This window comes from Rattus norvegicus, chromosome 20 (genome assembly GCF_021556685.1).
Source record: "Rattus norvegicus strain SHRSP/BbbUtx chromosome 20, alternate assembly SHRSP_T2T, whole genome shotgun sequence".
Classification (NCBI taxonomy): Eukaryota; Metazoa; Chordata; class Mammalia; order Rodentia; family Muridae; genus Rattus; species Rattus norvegicus.
In genome coordinates this window covers 31,933,953-31,953,929 of record NC_141553.1, presented here as the reverse complement: position 1 = coordinate 31,953,929, position 19,977 = coordinate 31,933,953, and the positions used below count along the sequence as shown (strand labels likewise).

Sequence of the window (19,977 nt, the reverse complement as noted above, 5' to 3'; positions counted from 1 at the left end):
CAATGCTCTACTCAATGATAACGTGGTCAAGGAAGAAATAAAGAAAGAAATTAAAGACTTCTTAGAATTTAATGAAAATGAAGGCACAACATACACAAACTTATGGGACACAATGAAAGCAGTGCTAAGAGAAAAACTCATAGCTCTGAGAGCCTCCAAAAAGAAATTGGAGAGAGCATACGTCAACACCTTGACAGCACACCTAAAAGCTCTAGAACGAAAAGAAGCAAATACACTCAAGATGAATAGAAGACAGGAAATAATCAAATTCAAGGGTGAAATCAACCAAGTAGAAACAAAAAGACCTATACAAAGAATCACCAAAACCGGGTTGTGGATTTAGCTCAGTGGTAGAGCGCTTGCCTAGCAAGCGCAAGGCCCTGGGTTCAGTCCCCAGCTCCGAAAAAAAAGAAAAAAGAAAAAAAAAAAAAAAAGAATCACCAAAACCAGCAGCTGGTTCTCTGAGAAAATCAACAAGATACATAAACCCTTAGCCAGACTAAAAGGAGGGCAGAGAGAGTGTATCCAAATTGACAAAATCAGAAATGAAAAGGGAGACATAACAACAGAATCTGAAGAAATTCAGAAAATCATCAGAGCCTACTACAAAAGCCTATATTCAACAAAACTGGAAAATCTGGATGAAATGGATAATTTTCTAGACAGATACCAGGTACCAAACTTTAATGAGGGTCAGATAAACCATCTAAATAGTTCCATAACTCCTAAAGAAATAGAAACTATTATTAAAAGTCTCCCAACCAAAAAAAGTACAGGACCAGCAAAGTAAAGTGGCTGGGTATAAAATTAACTCAAAGAAATCAGTAGCCTTCTTCTACTAAAGGGTAAACAGGCTGAGAAAGAAATTAGGGAAATGACACCCTTCACAATAGTCACAAATAACATAAAATATCTCCGTGTGACTCTAACCAAGCAAGTGAAAGATCTGTATGACAAGAACTTCAAGTCTCTGAAGAAAGAAATTGAAGAAGATCTCAGAAAATGGAAAGACCTCCCAGGCTCATGGATTGGCAGGAGTAATATAGTAAAAATGGCCATCTTGCCAAAAGCAATCTACACATTCAATGCAATTCCCATCTAAATTCCAACTCAATTCTTCACAGAGTTAGAAAGAGTATTTTGCAAATTCATCTAGAATAACAAAAACCCAGGTTAGGGAAAACTATACTCATCAATAAAAGAACTTCTGGGGGAATCACCATCCCTGACCTCAAGCAGTATTACAGAGCAATCATGATAAAAAACTGTATGGAATTGGTACAGAGACAGGCAGGTAAATCAATGTAATAGAATGAACCCACACACCTATGGTCACTTGATCTTTGACAAAGGAGCTAAAATCATCCAGTAGAAAACAGACAGCATTTTCAACAAACGATGCTGGTACAATGGAGGTCAGCATGTAGAAGAACACAAATCGATCCATTCTTATCACCATGTACAAAGCTTAAGTCCAAGTGGATCAAGGACCTCCACATCAAACCAGATACACTCAAACTAATAGAAGAAAAAGTGGGGAAGAGCCTCAACCACGTGGCCACTGGGAAGATTTCCTGAACAGAACACCAATGGCTTATGCTCTAAGATCAAGAATCGACAAATGGGACCTCATAAAACTGCAAAGCTTCTGTAAGGCAAAGGACACTGTCATTAGGACAACATGCCACCCAACAGATTAGGAAAATATCTTTAACAATCCCACATCTGATAGAGGGCTAATATCCAATTTATACAAAGAACGCAAGAAGTTAAACTTCAGGGAGACAAATAACCCTATTAAAAAATGGGGTTCAGAGCAAAGAATTCTCAGCAGAGGAACATCGAATGGCTGAGAAGCACCTAAAGAAATGTTCAGCATCCTTGGTCATCAGGGAAATGCAAATCAAAACAACCCTGAGATTCCACCAGTCAAAATGGCTAAGATCAAAAACTCAGGTGACAGTAGATGCTGGAGAGGATGTGGAGCGAGAGGAACACTCGTCCACTGTTGGTGGGATTTCAAACTGGTGCAACTACTCTGGAAATCAGTCTGGAGGTTCCTCAGAAAATTGGACATTCCACTACCTGAGGACCCAACTATACCTCTCTTGGGCATATACGCAAAAGATGTTCCAACATATAACAAAGACACATGCTCCATTATGTTCATAGCAGCCTTATGTATAATAGCCCAAAGCTGGAAAGAACCCAGATGCCCTTTAACAGAGGAATGGATACAGAAAATGTGGTACATCTACACAATGGAATATTACTCAGCTATCGCAAACAATGCCTTCATGAAATTCATAGGCAAATGGATGGAACTGGAAAATATCATCCTCAGTGAGGTAACCCAATCACAAAAATCACACATGGTATGCACTCACTGATTAGTGGATATTAGCCTAAATGCTCGAATTACCCAAGATACAATCCACAGACCACATGAAGCTCAAGAAGAAGGACAACTAAAGAGGGAATACTTTAGTCCTCCTTAAATGGGGGAACAAAAATACTCATAGGAGGGGATAGGGAGACAAAGTTTGGAGCAGAGACTGAAGGAATGGCCATTCAGAGCCTGCCCCATCTGGGGATACAGTCCATATATATACAGCCACAAAAACTAGACAATATTGACAAAGTCAAGAAATGCATGCTGACAGGAGCCTGATATAGCTGTCTCCTGAGAGGCTCATCCAGAGTGTGACAAATACAGAGGCGAATGCTAACAGCAAACCATTGAACTGAGAACAAGGTCCCCATTGGAGGAGTTAGAGAAAGAATTGAAGGAGCTGAAAGGGCTTGTGACCCCATAAGAACAACAATAACAACCAACCAGAGCTCCCAGGGACTAAACTACTACCCAAAGGGTACACATGGACTGACCCATGGCTCCAGCTGCGTATGTAGCAAAGGATGGCCTTGTTGGGCACCAGTGGGAGGAGAAGCCCTTGGTCCTGCCAAGGCTGGAGCCCCCAGTGTAGGGGAATAGGGTGGGGAGGGGGAATGGGTGGTGTTTGGGGAGGGGGAACACCCTTACAGAAGAAGAGAAGGAGGATGGGATAGGGGGCTTATGGATGGGAAACCAGGAAAGGGAGTAACATTTCAAATGTAAATAAAAAATATCCAATTTAAAAAAAAAAAAAAAAGAACAAAGGGTTGCAGACTATAGTCTAAATGTTTACATTTATTCTATTTAACTCTCACCCTGACAAGGATAGAAAATGACACAGAGTAATACTTATTTTTCCTTCCAACCATCTCTTGTTTAGTTATTTCTTTGTAATACTTGTCATTGATACCTAAGCTAAATGTACTTTCAGTGAACGTTAATTACACTATATAAAGAAAACTGTTTCAAAAAAGTTCTGCTGTGTCTTTAAGGACCCTATGCCGTAGTGTACCGTAGTTTAAATGTGCAGCTGCTAAGAGGCTCAGCGTTTAAACACTTGCTGATCTTCCAGAGGCCAGAGTTCCTACCCCAGTACTCATGTCAGTCAGCCACTGTTCTCTAGCTGTGACACCCTCTTCCGGTCTCCTCAGTACCTGCACTCACTTGAACACATTCCCAGCACAGACACAGGCACATAAATAAAAAAATAAATTTTATAAGTAAAGCAGTCAGAGGAGAAGGCTCTTGCTCAATCACTTTAAGTAAAAAGTAAATTCCGAGCACTGAAAGAAAAACCTCTTATGTGGACATTTCAAAATCAAGTAAAAAATTCCGTAGACATCATAAATACACAACTTGTTTATTAAAGATTCTGTGCTATGAGGTTCTGTAGAGACAGAGCTGTGTGGCTGTACCTACAGAGGACCTGAGTTCCAACTTTAGCACCCACAGTCTGAATGGATCAGTGTTGCATGTAACTCTAGTTTCAGGGCATCTGACGGCCTCTTAGGCCCTGTGAACACCTGCAGTCAAGTGCACACATCCCAATGCAGAACACACGCGATATACTCAACCTTTTAATCTAAGAAGAGATCTCACGCTATGAGAACACCTCCGTGTCATTACAAAGCAGTGCATGTCCCGTTAGAATCCCATTAGCACTGACAGCATCGAGTAAATTACAACTATAGTAAGTTCAGATTAAAAGAACATAAAAGACATTTTTAAAAGAAGACAATTTGAATGGTTTTTTTGCTGCTTTCTTTTTTTTTTTTTTTTTTTTTCCGGAGCTGGGGACCGAACCCAGGGCCTTGCGGTTGCTAGGCAAGCAGTCTACCACTGAGCTAAATCCCCAACCCTTGAATGGTTTTTTTTCCCAATTTTACCTGCTTTCAAGTAATTTTAGGCCTGGTCAACATAGGCAAAAACTTTAAAATATTATTCGGGAATTTAACTGTTATATAGAAATGTACAAGTATATATTTTTTCTTCTCCAAATGTAAAATTATCTTAATTATGACAAACTGAAACAAAATACTTACTCTAAAAGAGGTGGAAGTATTTCACAATTCAAAACAAAATCCCTGCATTCTGCATTGTCGCCAGCAATGTTACCAAGTGCCCAAACCGCCTGGGAAAAATGAAAAGGACTCTTAAGACGATTTCCTAACTACGCAGGCTCTCTCTGGTAAGAGACTTTTAATATAAAAAGACAGTGAGTGTCAAGAACATGTGAAGAAACAAAAGCAAGGAAATGGGGAAAAAAATGTTAAGTGAAATTCTATATTTTAAAACCTAAGGACATTTAAAAGCTTTCCCTTGCATTCTACTGAAGAACAGTCTTTTTCCTTAGTAGAATAACCAGGTCACACAAAAGCACATGAAAACCAATACACAATGATGTTCACGACTCTATTATTAATACCAGTAAGCTAGAAATAGCAAATGTACAATTAAGGAACAGATAATAAATCGTTGAAAATGTCAAAAGATTTGTTAGATAAGCAGCAACAATTTTTTGGAAAAGTAATGCCATAAGAAAACTTTGCAATATTAATGATAAGTGAATATAACATTTCATAAAACTCAATGATAAGTGAAACAGGAGATCAACAGATGAACATGAGTAGCAAAAACAAAGTCCTCAAACTCGGGCTTCCTTCTGTGGTTTAATCACGTTGTCAAATGGTCCCTCTTAGAACAAGACTTTGAAAATTTACTCCTGAACTCTATTAAAATGACTCAACTCAAAGTAACACGATATTTATTTGTTTGAAGAAACAAAAATGTATGCCTTAAACTGTGGGACCATGAAAGGTAGTGTGGCCCCTGGTTGAGCTAAGGCTAAAAGCCCCAAAGACACTGAAGGGACAGTAGGAGCTTTGCCTGTTGCCGAGTACCAGGCCCCTGTTACTAGCCGTAGCTCCCCATAGATTTGTAGCCATCACGTATGGGCAATGCCCCAAGTCCCTTCACAGGTAGAGGACATGAATAGGCTCAAGATACATCTCCATTTTAATGAGGTATTTAAAGGCCTGGAGGTCTTAGCCAATAAGCTTTCCTTCCCATGCGCTCCTCCCTACAAAAGGTATTTACTCTCAGGCCCACCCTGAGAAGTGGAGTATGGTTTTATACATCCACTTTCTGCCATGACAATAAATGTCTTAGAACCATGGACTGTCTCTTTTCATCAGGATCTGCTGTGGGGAACCAAGGAGAAGGCTTTTGCCTATAGAACCGCCATCTAATCTCCCACAGAAGGCCTCTCTGCCCACCACAACTGCTACTAAGCCAAGCTCAAGCCTGTAGCCATCAAGCTAAGGACTCATCCCTGCAGGACCAGCCCTTTTTCCCCAACCCCAGGCTAGGTCTAGCCCAGGGGTCCCCACTCTGTCCTCAGCTCTTCCCCAGCTTCCAGCGGTTCCTAGATGTCCAAGAGACTGAGAACCAGTCAGCCCCAGCCTCACCGCAGTGCCTGGGACCCCTGAACCAGCTCCAGCTGTCCTGAGCCTCAGACTGTGCTTCCCCACCCCTGGAGCTATGTCCTGAGGCTTCCCTATGGCCCATGGGATAAGCGCTGTCAACTCCCACATCCCATCTCTCCCAGAGAGGCTGTGCACTGTAGTAGAGTGGGCGCAGGACCCACAACCTACATTAAACTATCAGAGCATCCCAGATGTAAGCCTTGAGCCAGCCACAGTGACTTTGGGTGTATCCCTCTTACGCCTCACTGTGCTCTTTCATAAATACAAACAGTGGATCCTGTGCTGAAGAGTATTCTCACTAGAAACCCAGAATCATGCCAAAAGTGACTTATCTTTCCCACTTCTAATCAGAGACTGAAAAGAAACTAATGTGTTTGTTAGGCAAGGTATTCATTAAAATGAGGCAGAGGTCAAAGTTACAGGTAATACTCTCAGGAGAAAATTAAAATCTCTATATACAACATGATGCACAAGTTAGAAACTTACCTGTTCCTGTACATCTTCATGTTCTGAAGTGAGAAGTCTGATAAAAATTGGCACAGCCCCGGTTTCAATCACTACCTTGGTATGCAGAAAAGTTCCAGATGCTATATTAGTTAACGCCCAGGCAGCCTCGAACTAGGTAGAGAAAGGGAAAAGAATGAAGGCACGGGGAGCTCTCACAAGGAGGAGGAAGAAGACACAGACCAAAACAAATGTGAAAGGAAAGCTGACTTATGATTCTGAAAACTCATTAACAAGAAGGTTTATAGATGGGGAACCTTATTTAAGAAAGCATATAGATTCTTCTTCAAATTGTACAAACAAAAACCAAACAGGTGTATATCTTATAATGCCAAAAATATATAAATACAACTTAACTCATCCGACAAGGTTCACTATTTCACAGCAGTACTCTAAAGCAAGCTGTTCAAAAGGAAATGAAAGAATCGTGGTGGTACTGACTTCCCAGGGGACCGTGTCACCCCAACCTTACTTAACATGAACATCAGAATGCCAGAGGTTGAGGTATTTGTTCAACATGGAGGTTTTATTATTAACATGTGGGAGATAGACTTTGCTAATCTTTCAGGTAACAGAACTTCTGATAGGCTAAGAAGAGAAACAAACCTGAGGATAATTAACATCAATGGAAACAATAACCCTCACTAATTCTAAATAAGGAAATAAATAAACACAAGTTTACGAATTTCTCCTTGCTATCCCCTAGGAGAATACATCAGTGAAAACCAGTAAAGCCACAACAGGCTGAAAATTGGAATGCAGTTATGATTTTCAAGACAGGAGGATCTAGAGTGATTGTTCAATGGTGAAGAACACATATCCTCTTACAGGGGATTTGATTCCCAACACCAAATATGGGGCTCAAACCGCCAGTAAGTCCAGATGTGACCTCTGACCTCTGAGGGCACTAGCATCCATGTGCGAATATCCACACACATATACACAACTATATTATGTGGCAGTAATGACAGCTGTTTTGATTTGTTAAAAATGTAAAAATATCAGCATATTCATTTGAAATCTCCAGTTTTTAAAAGCCTCATAACTACTTCACGAGTTTTAAAATGTGTGCATGCCTTACAAAAATTGCTTACAGAACAATGTGTCCCATAGGAACATAGTTTGAACTTAGACTACTGGTCTGAACTACCAGATTAATACCCATTTGCGTAACAACCATAGCATGGCCCTATCCTCAAACTACACTGGTAAATTCCATCAGGATCAAATAAAGATTCACGTTCCCAATGTTTTTGAGCATACCACACAGTGTATACGTACCGTGCTCTCAATCTAAAATTAATTTTTGTTTTCACTTTGGAAAATCAAAAATACCTTCACGAATATTCCTTACTTCACCTACAGAATCAATTTTTTCCATCTTCTATGTTTCCAGAACACTTGCTTCTAGTTCTAAGTGCTAAGCACACTGTTACTTCTTTTCTTTTGGTATGTTTCCCTACTGCAAGACAGCTGACCAACTTCTCTAAGCAGAACAATGTCTTAATTTTAGACCTATATCTTATATAATACCTGGCTTTCAAGTGAGCACTCAATAATTTTATTTATTTATACCCACTCATTTATTCTTTTATTCATAGGAAGTAAAGAGTCACATAATGATAGATTATCAGAGACCAAGGGTTTTCATTTGTACTCGCAGCTTAAAAAGCAGAAATTAAATCCTATGGTTTCAAATCAAAAATAACTGACCTGAATAAAATAGCCTTTTCCTCAGAGACTCTGATTAGAAATTCTAAAAAAATTTTTCACATTCACATGTATTACACATGCCTAAAACGCACATTCACATGTATTACACATGCCTAAAACACACATTCACATGTATTATGCATGCCTAAAACGGAAGCCTTTCCCAAACTGCTGAAAAGAGTAGACCATTACTCTCAGTTGCACTTTCAACAACTGTTTCTCCTCCGTCTTTCATTACTGCCTACAGCACTGATGATAGCTATGAGTCTTCCCTAATTCCTGAAATCTGATTCTAGAGTACACACAGGTATCAGAATGGAAGAGTGCTTTATAACATTAAAATGTTACCAAATTCCAGTAAATTACCAGTAATTATTTGGAAGACTGTAACCATATCAAGGTTGAAAGTTAATGCTCTTCACAAAAATTTCTAAGTTTTGTCATATTTATGTAGGTTATAACAATTCTTTTTGAAAAACAATCAGCTAAAAATGTTTTAGGAAGTAATTTATGAGCCAACACAGTTGGCTATGGTGCCTCATGCCTTTAACTCCACATTACTAGGGGCAGGCAGATCTCTGTGAGTTCAAGGCCAAGGGTACAAAAATAGATCCGGTCTCAGAAAGAAATAAGTTTAGTGATGAGATTAACACTTTAGTTTCAGTTTTCTAAAAGAAAATGGTTTAATAAAGGTTGACAACTATCGAACTTCATTAGTATTAGCTGTCAGTTTATGCTTTCCGAATCTGTTCAGCAAACTAATTATTAACAGAAACTAGCACTATAGCCGTGCCTTAGCCACCAAGAGCGGTACCTACTTTTCCTTTATTACGTATTTAATGAATGCTTACAATATAGTTAGCATTGTAAGAAGTAATTTTCACTAATAGTTCAGTCATTTCTAGAAAATGATTAAGAAAGAAAACTTCACTCACTTGTAAAGTGCAATTTTCATTTCTTTCAAGAAACTTCACAAATCTCTGTACAACTCCTGGTTTCTGTATAACTTGATCTATTGGTGGATTGGGTTCTAAGATTTAAAAAGAAAGGCTGTTACATACACACACACAAAAAATGACCCCATCCCTACTTCATGCAACATGGTATCTTACTTCCTTTTCCTTCTCCTTGAGAGAGAAATCAGTTACAGCCACAATAGAGAAGTCCCAGTGGGTCCACTGAATCCACAGAGGACAACGAATGCCTGCCTATAATCAGTTCCCCTCTTCATTTACACAGTCCAAGGCTGCAGCCATGGAGTGGTGCTAACAGCAGTGGGCGGTCTTCCCATCTCAGTTAATGGAGATACTCCCTCACAGGCATGCTCAGAGGCTTCAGGTGATTCTAGAGTTCAACAGATAGGCAAATAATACACCTATGGCACAGGAAATAGTTTCCCTAGGTTTCTCTCATCTAAGTCTAAACTCTTACCTGGATGTAACAGATAAATGTTGTTAGGATCACAATACATTTTACAAAGCAAACTCTACCTTTTCACTAATTGCAATGTTAAGAAATGAAAAAATATTGCCTAAACTGAAGAAACCATTCTTAAAAGATGAAGAGGATGCAGGTCCAATGTTCACAGTAACAACTAAGAAAGTCCTCACTAACACTCCTTACAGCACTCTCCTCAATCTCTAAGGCTGTCTCCTCATTAGCAATAACAACAGTCACTCCCATGTCTCAATCAAGACTGTATTTTGTCTAGAGATTATTTACTATTTATAAAAGTGCTATTAGACTATCAAAAAATCTTAAATTTTTTCATGAAAAAGCAGATTTTGAAAATCACAAATCCTTTTTAAATAAAATTTAAACAAACTTATTTCAAGTACTGACCAACTAAATACAAGGAAATCTTTCTTCTACCTCTGCTCAGTAAAAAGCGCTTTCAGTGGTTCAGTAGTTTCTGGGCTGGTGTTCCTACTAGTCTTCTATTGTCTTCACAGAAAATTTACCTATTTTGTCAAAGTCATTAGTCACTCGTCATTATCACTTATAAAACTTCACAGACATCCTTAACTCAATTCTTTTGTCCTGTGTTCACACAAAAGCAGGTGCTCAAGTCACACAGGAGTGGATTCTCAGTGTCCCCTTTGACTTCTGTACTGATGACAAAATTACATTCATTAATTTTTTTCCAAGTATTCTAAATGAAAGTACACTTTGTAAAATGTTCCTCCCATCCCCCACCTTCAACAACTGCTCTAGTTACAGAACCTCAGTGAGGTTTATCCCCCTTTACCACTACCTTTCAAAAGCTCAGAATCTCAGAAGTATATTCACCAGGTTCACCGGGTTCCATTTTCTGAAAGAAAACTCTAAACTTTCCTGTTTTAATTTAAAGGACAGAAATTCTATGTTGCTTTTTCTTTTTGGGGACAAAGGTGATAAGATAGGAGAAGAAATAGGACGTGTGGTCAGGAGTCCATGAGAAATGGACACTGAACTTGAGCTACATCAGTATCTGCAGGTCAGCACACACACAGATCTGTCATTTAAGTAAGAGCACGGTGCAGTCTCTCCTACACTTGCAAAGTTAAAGCAACTCGTTTTATCATTCCATTTAAAAGGAACCAATTAAAGTGACTAGAATTGCCAGCTAATTTAACACATCCCATGAACTGTTATTAATATTACACAATAAAATAGTCTGTAAAAACTTATAAAGCTGTCATAAATAAGTCTCATAGTCACTTTGGCAATTTAAGCATAAGCAAAATGGGAAAATATATGCTTCAGCAGTGAAAATAATACAAAACAGAAAAGCTTTGGAGAAATTTCTGTAAAACTGGGATTGAAAGTTTGACAAGTAACTTATATCGTAAGAGCAGTCATAACGGGGAGACAGAGAAGAATGTTTCTGTAAACGGTGATTACCTGACGGGAATCACCAGGACATGCTGGAGTCAATGGCAGTCTATGCAGGAGCCAGGGACACACATTGTCTCCCTAGTATCGACAGTCAGAACGCTACTTAATGGTGAAGAAATCCAAGTTTCCTGCTGGTTTTGCTCGTATTTGTATTTACTGCTTGTTTTTCATACGGTTCTCTATACTGACAGATCCAATAAGTACAGTACTCTCTATACTTATATAGAGAGCACTATATATACTCTATATAGTACTCTAATACTCTAGCCCTGATACATCTGATGTCAATCAATACAAGAAAGCATTCATAATTCCTGCTTTATGTCCAGTATAGGCTAACAAATCCGACAATTAAGAAGAAACTGAAAAATGATTGCTTATGATTCGATAAAGGATCATAGAAACAATGGTTTGGTAATAAAAACAGAAAATAGTCTTTCTAAAACAGTCTCAACTCAGACAATGAAGTCATAGATAACAGAAAGATTTTTTTAAACTCTTTCAAACTACCTTCTTAAAGAATCAAAATAAATTTAGTGACGATAAAGATGTGGTAGAAAAATGATGGAAGTAACAAAAATTCTCAAACATAATGTATAAAGTCTTATCAATCATATATGATACTATACATTTGTCAAAAATCTTTAAAGAGAATATAATGAAAAAATTGAATCAGGAAAAATAAAAATCAACTGTAAACACATACGAAAATACTGAGATAAAAAGAAGCTCTTCTTGATTGTGTAAAAATTTCTTAAAATGCTGAGCTATTGAAAGATGGTTAAAATAAAGTGAAAAGTATGAAAAAGTAAAATTTGATTTTTTTTCTTTTGTTAAATGTTCTTACACTTATTTTACGTGGTTGTATATACATATTCACATAGGACTGTATGTCACTGTGTCAGTGTGAAGGACAGAGGACAGCTTTGGGCAGAGAGTTAATTCTCCTCTTCAACCATACAGGTTCTGGCCATCAAGCTCAGATCACAGAGTTTGATGGTAAACTTTTTTACCACTAAGCACTCTTGCTGGCCTCATCTGCAAAATCTTAACAGTTTAAAAGTCCTTACAACTTGAATTCCTAATTCTATAAGTTCTACATCTGAAACAGTATTGAAGCTGGGAAAATGAACTGTCCACTAGGAATTACAAATGCTCGGTAAATAATGGAAGAGCAGAGCACACTGCTGCATCTCTGAACTCAGGGGCAGCAGTAGGATGAAGAGCTTGGGGCTCTTCATCCATTAGCTACACTGTAAAACCTCATCTCCAAGTCAAAAATGAGGAAGCCAAAAGTTGTAAAACTATTTCTATAAGGAGTTATTTATTAATAACAGAATTATTTTTCTATTGGCTTCTTTAAATTCTGCTACAATTTATAATTTTCTACAATTACTTAACAATTTACTTTAAAATGTTTTTTTGTTCTGTTTTGGTTTGGGTGGAGACACTTTGTAGTCCTGGGTGGCTTGGAACTCAGGATGTAGACCAGACTGGCTTCCTCCTAAGTCTGGAATTAAAGGTGCACACATCCCAGCTGGGTGCTCAGGCAGGTGGGTCTACCTGTACGAGTGAGAGGCCAGCTGGAGTTACCAAGTGAGCTCCAGGCCAGCCAAGGTTAAATACAGAGAACCCCCTCAAAGAACAAAAAGCAAAACAAAACAGAGGTGTATACAACCATACCAGGATAATATGGATTAAAGAGAAATTAAGACCTGTCTCTGGCAAAAAGAAAAGAGAAAAAGAAAAAAGGGGGAAAAAAGTCTCAAAAAAATTAAAATTTAGAAATCTTTACTATAAAAAATCTATAAGCTCAAATAAGACAATGAAAATAATTCTTGCCTTTAGAAAGCAGTTTTCTAAATTTCTGTGTTGCAGTCAGTTGCTGTTCAGCGTTATTAGAGAAAATCATCTGAATCATATCTGCTGTGATCATGTCTTCCTAAAACAAACAAAAAGTTAGCACGTATTTTTGCATGAATACTATTTATATTATCTGATGTAGTCTGTCTCTGAATACTACGAGGTAAACCACGATACATTCTGTAAAACACACCTCTGGAATGGGTACAGTGGAGCTGACATCTGGGTCCTGGATAGGGCTCTCCAGCATACAGTCATCATTTCTGGGCAAAGAGACATTTCTGCGTTTGAACAACTGCAACAAAGAAAAGTTATTTTATAAACAGTCATAGGATTCCTTCTATCACGTGAGTAAAAGAAATTGTTTTTATAATTCAAAACATGTATTTTATAGGATTTGAAAAGGCAGATTTCTTTATTGAATTACTAATCATTGAGGATTTTTCTAAGGAAATCTTCATTATGGGCTAGAGTTATTCTACGGTTAAAAGTGCACACAGCTCTTGGAGAGAGGCAGAGTTACATTCCAGCAACCATACTCATGTGCACACACCCTCACACACACAGAGAATTCAAATAAATAAAAACACTCTTAAAAAAGGCAAACCTTCATTAAAAGGCAAACCACACAGAATAAACAACAAGCTAGAAAAGAAGCTGGGCGTGGTGGTGCATGCCTGTCGTCCTAATGCCTGAGGTGTTGCAGGAGGATCTAGACCTCCAGGTCATCCTCAACTACAAAAATCTTAGGTCAGCCTGGGCTACAAAAGACACGAAAACAAAATAAAACAAGCAATAGGGAAAATTTTCAGGAAAAATGGCCCTACACCTGCTAGTTCGGTCATTCATAGAAATATAAAGACAAGACAATCCAAGTAATGAAACCTCATGTGCGTTGATGGCCAATCCAGCTACTTCTCAGCCGGTACAAACTTGCTTAGTCAATGCGGTTTTTGTTTCTTTTTGTTTTTTCGATGTTAAGTCCTGTAAGATACTGCATACAGGAACTTACAACCAAAATTATTATATTTCTATACGAACCTTTCTGGACTTTTTTCACTAGTCCCTTTGATATATTGTTTTTAATCTGTTATTGTAAGGACTACTTAGTTATAAATATTTCCAAATCTATATTGGAATGGAAAATTCTGACAAGTACTCTTAAATGACTTTCTATTATTCATGTTACATATGCAAAGTATAAATGGAGGCTATGGAATATAGACATATATTAGGAAATACAGAAAGCACAGAATGAGACATGGAAAGATGACTAATTACCTTAAGACTTACGAAATCCACAGATATATAATGTGCTTTCTGGGGACAATTCTATACTGCCAACTGAGGTGGTCTAAATTTCACAAAGTAAATATTTTTAGCAGTGGGAACAAAATGTTTATTATGGACACAAAAGTCTCTCCAGTCAGTGAGTAAATAGTACAGAATTCTAAAAATCAATTTACAAATTATTCCAGAAACTTAATTAAAAAATAGATTTAGCAAATCAATTTTCTCAAAAACTTAGCACTTAAATGTTCTAACACAAAAAAAAAAAAAAAAAAAAAAAGGGGGTTGGGGATTTAGCTCAGTGGTAGAGCGCTTGCCTAGGAAGCGCAAGGCCCTGGGTTCGGTCCCCAGCTCCAAAAAAAAGAACCAAAAAAAAAAAAAAAAAAAAAATGTTCTAACACACAGCAATATGATTAAAGTTGCAAACCCTCACGGGATACTGACTGGGCGAGTGGATGGATGGATCTGTTGCTGCCAAGCACAGCTAAGTGTCTAAGAACACCTACCTGCTCCTCCCTTTTTTGTTTTCGAAGTTGTATTCCTTCTTCTTCTCTTCGTCTTCGCATCTCTTGAGGATTTAAGGCTTTGTTCTTGTAACTTTTCATTCTGTAGTTATCCTTACCAGGACTAGCCATTGAATCTTAGGGGAAGAAAACAACAGAAGAGGCATACTCTAGGCAACTAAGTTTAAGTTCACTGTTTGTCCAGACCAAGAAGACCACTTTAAACTTACAAAGAAATACATTCTCTCACTCCTCTATCATGCTGGAGCAAAATGAACCAATATTGTAGCAATAGTTTCTTAGTCACAGCACATTTCCTGATGCTTTAAGACCACTGAGACCCAACCAGCTTACTTTAAAAAGAGATTTCGTTAGTTCACAGATATCAAGGTCAAGAAGGTGCCAGCAGATATCCCACTTGCAATGAAGCCTCTGGTGGATTTATACACAGCAGAGAAGCAGAAAGGCAAGCCAGCAGGCATTTGGAGAAGAGACAGGGGGACAAAGATGCTAACCCATGAAAGGGCTTCTAGATTGCCAATAAAATGTGGGTACAAATTTTGGCAGGAACAAATCAAACCTGTGCTTTAGCAATATTAAATGAGTAACAAATATGGGTCTAAAAGAGCCCAATATACAACACCTTTGCCCTCTGTGGTACGTTAACATTCTGGAGGACTTATATCTTTTAATCACCCTCATGAGACTCATCAACCGTCTGGGTAAAAGAAACTCTTGAATTATACTGCTGGCAAAATTCAAGAAAGAGCTAGTGTTATACAGTCCTGGTTTCAATAAAACATGGTATTAGCACCAGTAAGCAGCATACTTCAAGGATTTATTGAAGTCTAGCTTCTTTCACTTAAGCTCTTATCAAAGGTCATCAAGGTCATTCTGTTGTGATTATATTATCAGTTTTTAGTCCCCCACTATAATGAGTTCTTTCAAAGCAATGGAGTGTTTGTACATTTTATTTCTATTATAAATGTATTTTAAAATGGCAACACAAAACCTGGTATCTTGGCACATGCCTTTAAGGCCAACACTTGGAAGACAGGGGCACAAGGCCAGCTTAATCTCTGTTGAGAGTTATAGGCCACAGAGAGGTTATAAACCTTTTAATATGGCAACATGAAATTGGTAGGCGATATGAGTATTTTATGCTTATATTGTAAATAGTCTGGGTGCACACATGGAGACTGAGTAGTAGTCCTTCAGTGTAAGTTAACAAGATGATGACTAGTGGTTACTTACTGCACTCTTACCATGCTGAGGAATGTACCTAGGTCTGACCAGAGACTACAGTCATCAGCTAGCTTACAAAATAAACAAAAAGGCTTTCATCTGTCTGTCGTATCTGATAGAAGATGCTAGTTTGTAGATGTAAAAGCAACGAAATACAGTAAAATTTAAACACTCTGTCTTGTGAGAGCACAGTAAAGTAAAGCAATCAACTGGACTTTAGGTAGCTCAGAAAGGCTTCACTGTTACTCTCTGTTAAAGAATGGACAAGAAAAAATAGGACAAGTATTTCAAACAAAGAGAACATACGAAGATACAAAGATGTGGAGGAAGTCAGAGCAGTAAGAAATAAGATGTACTTCACCAAAGGACTCATGGGAAAAGAGACAGACGCTGGGGCTATTCACATAAAACAAATATAGCTCCCAAATCAACTGATGAATTCAAACTTGATCCTACAGGACAGAACTAAAGACGTTAAGGGGGAAAACAAGTGCAGTCTCAGTAAGAATGTTGTTTATGTTCACAGCAGTCATCTTAATAGATGAATACGGACTTTAAAAGACTGTTTTTCACTATATAGATGGTTAAAATACAGGTCAAAACATACAACAAGGGCCCTAACTTGATCATCCGACATCATGGAAAGCCACAGAAAGAAAGGTGACCAGGTAAACTCTGGATAGTATTCACACACTCATGAATAAGGTGCAAGGAATAGAAACCCAAAAGGAGAGAAGCAAGAGGGGAAGACAAATCAAGGGAGTGAGGGGAGCAAGAGGAACAGGAACTGGAGAAGTACCTCAGTTGTGCTGGCATTAACAACACACCCTACATTTATTTACTCTTTCATTGAGTCATCAGGCAGATAAGGCGAGTAGCAAGCCAGGTACAGATTCGGTAATCGTAAGTCACTGGTAAAGACAGTGACACAGCAAAGCTAACTACTGCTGGAGTTTACATTACAGCACAGTAGGCTAAGGACTCAAGAATGAAGAAAAGCATTCAGTTGGTAAGGTGTAGAGGGACAGAGTACTAGACAGAATGTATGACACATTTATAGCTACTCAAAATCCGATTTTAACATATTTGATGCATTTCAGCAACTTATTATATGCCTAAAAGGTAGTTAGAAAGAGATTGGCCACCACAGGCTCAGATGTTTGAATACTTGGTCCCCAGTTGGTAAAACTAATTGGGAAGGATTAGGAGAAAGGGGCAGGCTTTGAGGTTTCAAAAGACTTAAGACCATGCCTAGTGTCTCCCCTGTCTTTGTCTCAAGATGTGATTTCTCACTGTAAGTTGCTTTAGTCATAATGTCTCATCACAGCTATAGCCTTGAGAAATTGCTGGCTCAGAACTTGTTGAATAGTCCTGGATGGCCTTAAACTCACAGAGAGATATGCCTAACTCTGCCTCTCAAGTGTTGGCATTAAAGGTAGGCGCGCACCACCCTGCGCCCAAGCCCTGTCTTCACGTGGGTGTCGAGGACTACAAAGGTTCTCCTGCTTACCTAGTAAGTACTGTGGAACCTGAGCCACAGGTCCCTGATCACTTCAACAGTCATCTTTATACATGTGTTACTGTCATAATTCACTCACCTCACTGTGAAAATTACAAGAACAGCCATTTTCTTCAAGGACTCAATTAAAAATGTAAAAGAATAAAAGTTCTAATCTGCTATCCTCACATTTCCTTGGCTTGCTTTGGGCCCTTCAACCCCATCACACTCTTGCATGATACTTCTTAGACCATTCGTCAAGTTCACTAAAACATTTTAAATTTGTAATCCAAATAAAATGTAGTCCCAGGAACACATTTATTTCCTTTCTTTTCCTTCAGTGATACTAACTTTCTGCATCTATACATCTTCACTGTGTTGTCTCACTCAAAGAAATTTGTTTTGCTGGAAAACAAGTTTTTTAGGGCCTGGAATTCAAAGATTTATATTTCACAAAAAAGTATTTGAAAGATAAGAAATGCTATTCAGACTTTTTTAAGTTGCCAAACTAAGGTGGGGTTGGTATTTGTTTGTTTTCATTCATAAACTTATTTTTTAACCTCATTGAATGAAGTTAGGCACATAATTGGAACCTGAATTGCCAAGAGTTTTGTCTTTCTGATATTTGCTAATGCAATTTCTCAAAGCAGGAAAGACTTCATTTTTCCTGTGCTTCTTAGAAGATGACGAACCTGTACAGAGAGGGAGGAGTGTAAACTCTAATCCCCTACGACCGAACATACCGAGTTCCTTACCTTTAACAAGTTTGTTTTCTACAAAGCATTAGCAGTTGAGTACCGACACTGAGACAAGTCTCGTCTTTTTCCCCCTTCTTTTACGATGTGCGGCATAAGCTCACATGTAAATGTCCTATTCGAGGGGGCTCGCTACGACCTTTCACAGCTTCCCAGTCCTTACAACTATTATGCATTACATTTTCATTTTGAAAACCAGGGGAGGGGTGTCAACTGACAGAAGGAAGAGTGGAACCCAGGGTTGCTGACTTTGGATCTGAAGGCACCGGAGCCCTGCTCTGTCCTGTCTCTCCTGCAGGCGCTGAGATAATCCGGAGGGCATCCCGTAGCACACCGGGATGACCAGAAAACCTACGGAAAATTACCAAGGAACCGTAAGCAGGTCGGGAGCTGGGCTGGGCAATGTCATCGCTACCACGCCTCCGCAGCTTTGGCCCTCTGGGAGGTGAGACTCCCGTCTCCGTCCCGAAGCCTTCTCAGGGAGAGGGGTGTACACACCGGCAGCACCCGGAGCTCCCAGCCCCGCGCTGGCGCGGCTGGCTTGCGTCCCCGCACTTACCCATCCACGCGGTGCTCTCCCGAGCCCTTCCTTATAGTCTCCCGCTGTGGCCTCGGCTGCGGACAGCTCAGGGTGGACTCTCCGACTCCAGCCTGTCCCCGGCGAGCAGCTAAGCAACCCAAGATGGCGGCTCCCAGCGCTCCTTTCCTCAGACTCTAAGCCGGCTCCCAGAAGCCCTTGCTGGCCAGGCGGCCGCGGAGGGGGCGTGGCAGCAGGCGTGCTCGCGGAGGGGCGTGGCTGCTCCGCTGGTGGCATTGGAGGACCCACAGCATTGGGCAGCTTGCGCTCCAAGGAAGCCTGAGTAGTCAGCTGCCTGCCAGATTTGTCGTCAGTTCTCCCTGTGCCTGCAAACACAGTTCTCTTTTATGCGTTTATGTACCATTCTATACTACAATATTAAATTGAGAGTGCTGTGCATACCCAAGAACTGACTTATTATCAGGAAGCTAGAACCCAAAATGGTTTTTAAAAAGCAAAACAAAAATCACTGGACTTACGAAAGCCACATACAGTCTTTTGCCTTCTTCAGCTTTACAAAGTTCGAATGACGTGCTTTTCTTTATTTCTTTAATTTTTTTTGTCTACCTTAAAAAATAATCTTTCAAATTTAATCATGAGACAAAGTCTTGCTATGTAGCCCTGGCTGGCCTAAGATTCATCATGTAGAAAAAATTAACCTACAAGTCTCCTGCCTCAGCCTCTTGAATGCTTGTTTGAGTTTTCCATTTTTTAAATAATTTTATATAGCACCCGAAAATTTTCAACAAATGTAGTTTCCTATAAATACGAGGATTAACTCCAGATGAAATAGTCTAAATTATAGCGAACTCATAAAAGGTTCACACAATACACTCTAAAGAATTACAATCAGTGGTGAAGGCAGATTCAGTCCCGTGTGTAATGCTAAGCTCTGAATATACAACGTAAACAACATGAGTTCCTGCCACCAAAAAAAGTAGCTAAGTATGTTATGTCCACTAAGTAAAACATAAAAATTAAAAAGTGATTCTTTGGACTGTCCATGACTTGTTATGGCTAAAGAAGCTCCATTTTATGCATTTAGGCATCCATCCATCTTGCTACCCACCAGCCATTTGTTTCTGACACCCCTGGATGTTCCCAGTAAGCCTGGCACAATGATACCCACCCAAGAAATGTACAGTCGTGACTCTCTACTTGTTATCCATAACTAACTGGTGTCCGTTTGTTTCTTTGTTTCTGCAACTTTCTTTTTTTTTTTTTTCTTTTTTTCAGAGCTGGGGATGGAACCCAGGGCCTTGCGCTTGCTAGGCA

General features: G+C 39.1%; 1 protein-coding gene across 7 annotated transcripts in view; it reads right to left on the bottom strand.

The window, feature by feature from the left end:
* Kpna5 (karyopherin subunit alpha 5) overlaps positions 1 to 18,841 on the bottom strand; it is a 65,143-nt gene extending 46,302 nt beyond the window's left edge. For 4 of the 7 annotated variants that reach the window (XR_015644651.1, XR_015644653.1, XM_087597186.1 and 1 more), the window contains exons 1-7: positions 18,685 to 18,841; positions 14,631 to 14,764; positions 13,028 to 13,129; positions 12,814 to 12,913; positions 9,030 to 9,124; positions 6,364 to 6,495; positions 4,435 to 4,523 (exon numbers count right to left, since the gene is read on the bottom strand). Coding sequence is in view for 4 of the 7 variants with exons in the window: in XM_087597186.1 (XP_087453312.1) it covers positions 4,435 to 4,523; positions 6,364 to 6,495; positions 9,030 to 9,124; positions 12,814 to 12,913; positions 13,028 to 13,129; positions 14,631 to 14,764; positions 18,685 to 18,688 (656 nt within the window). In the remaining 3 variants the exon portion in view is untranslated. 7 annotated transcript variants of the gene reach the window in all.
* Positions 18,842 to 19,977: the final 1,136 nt, after the last annotated feature.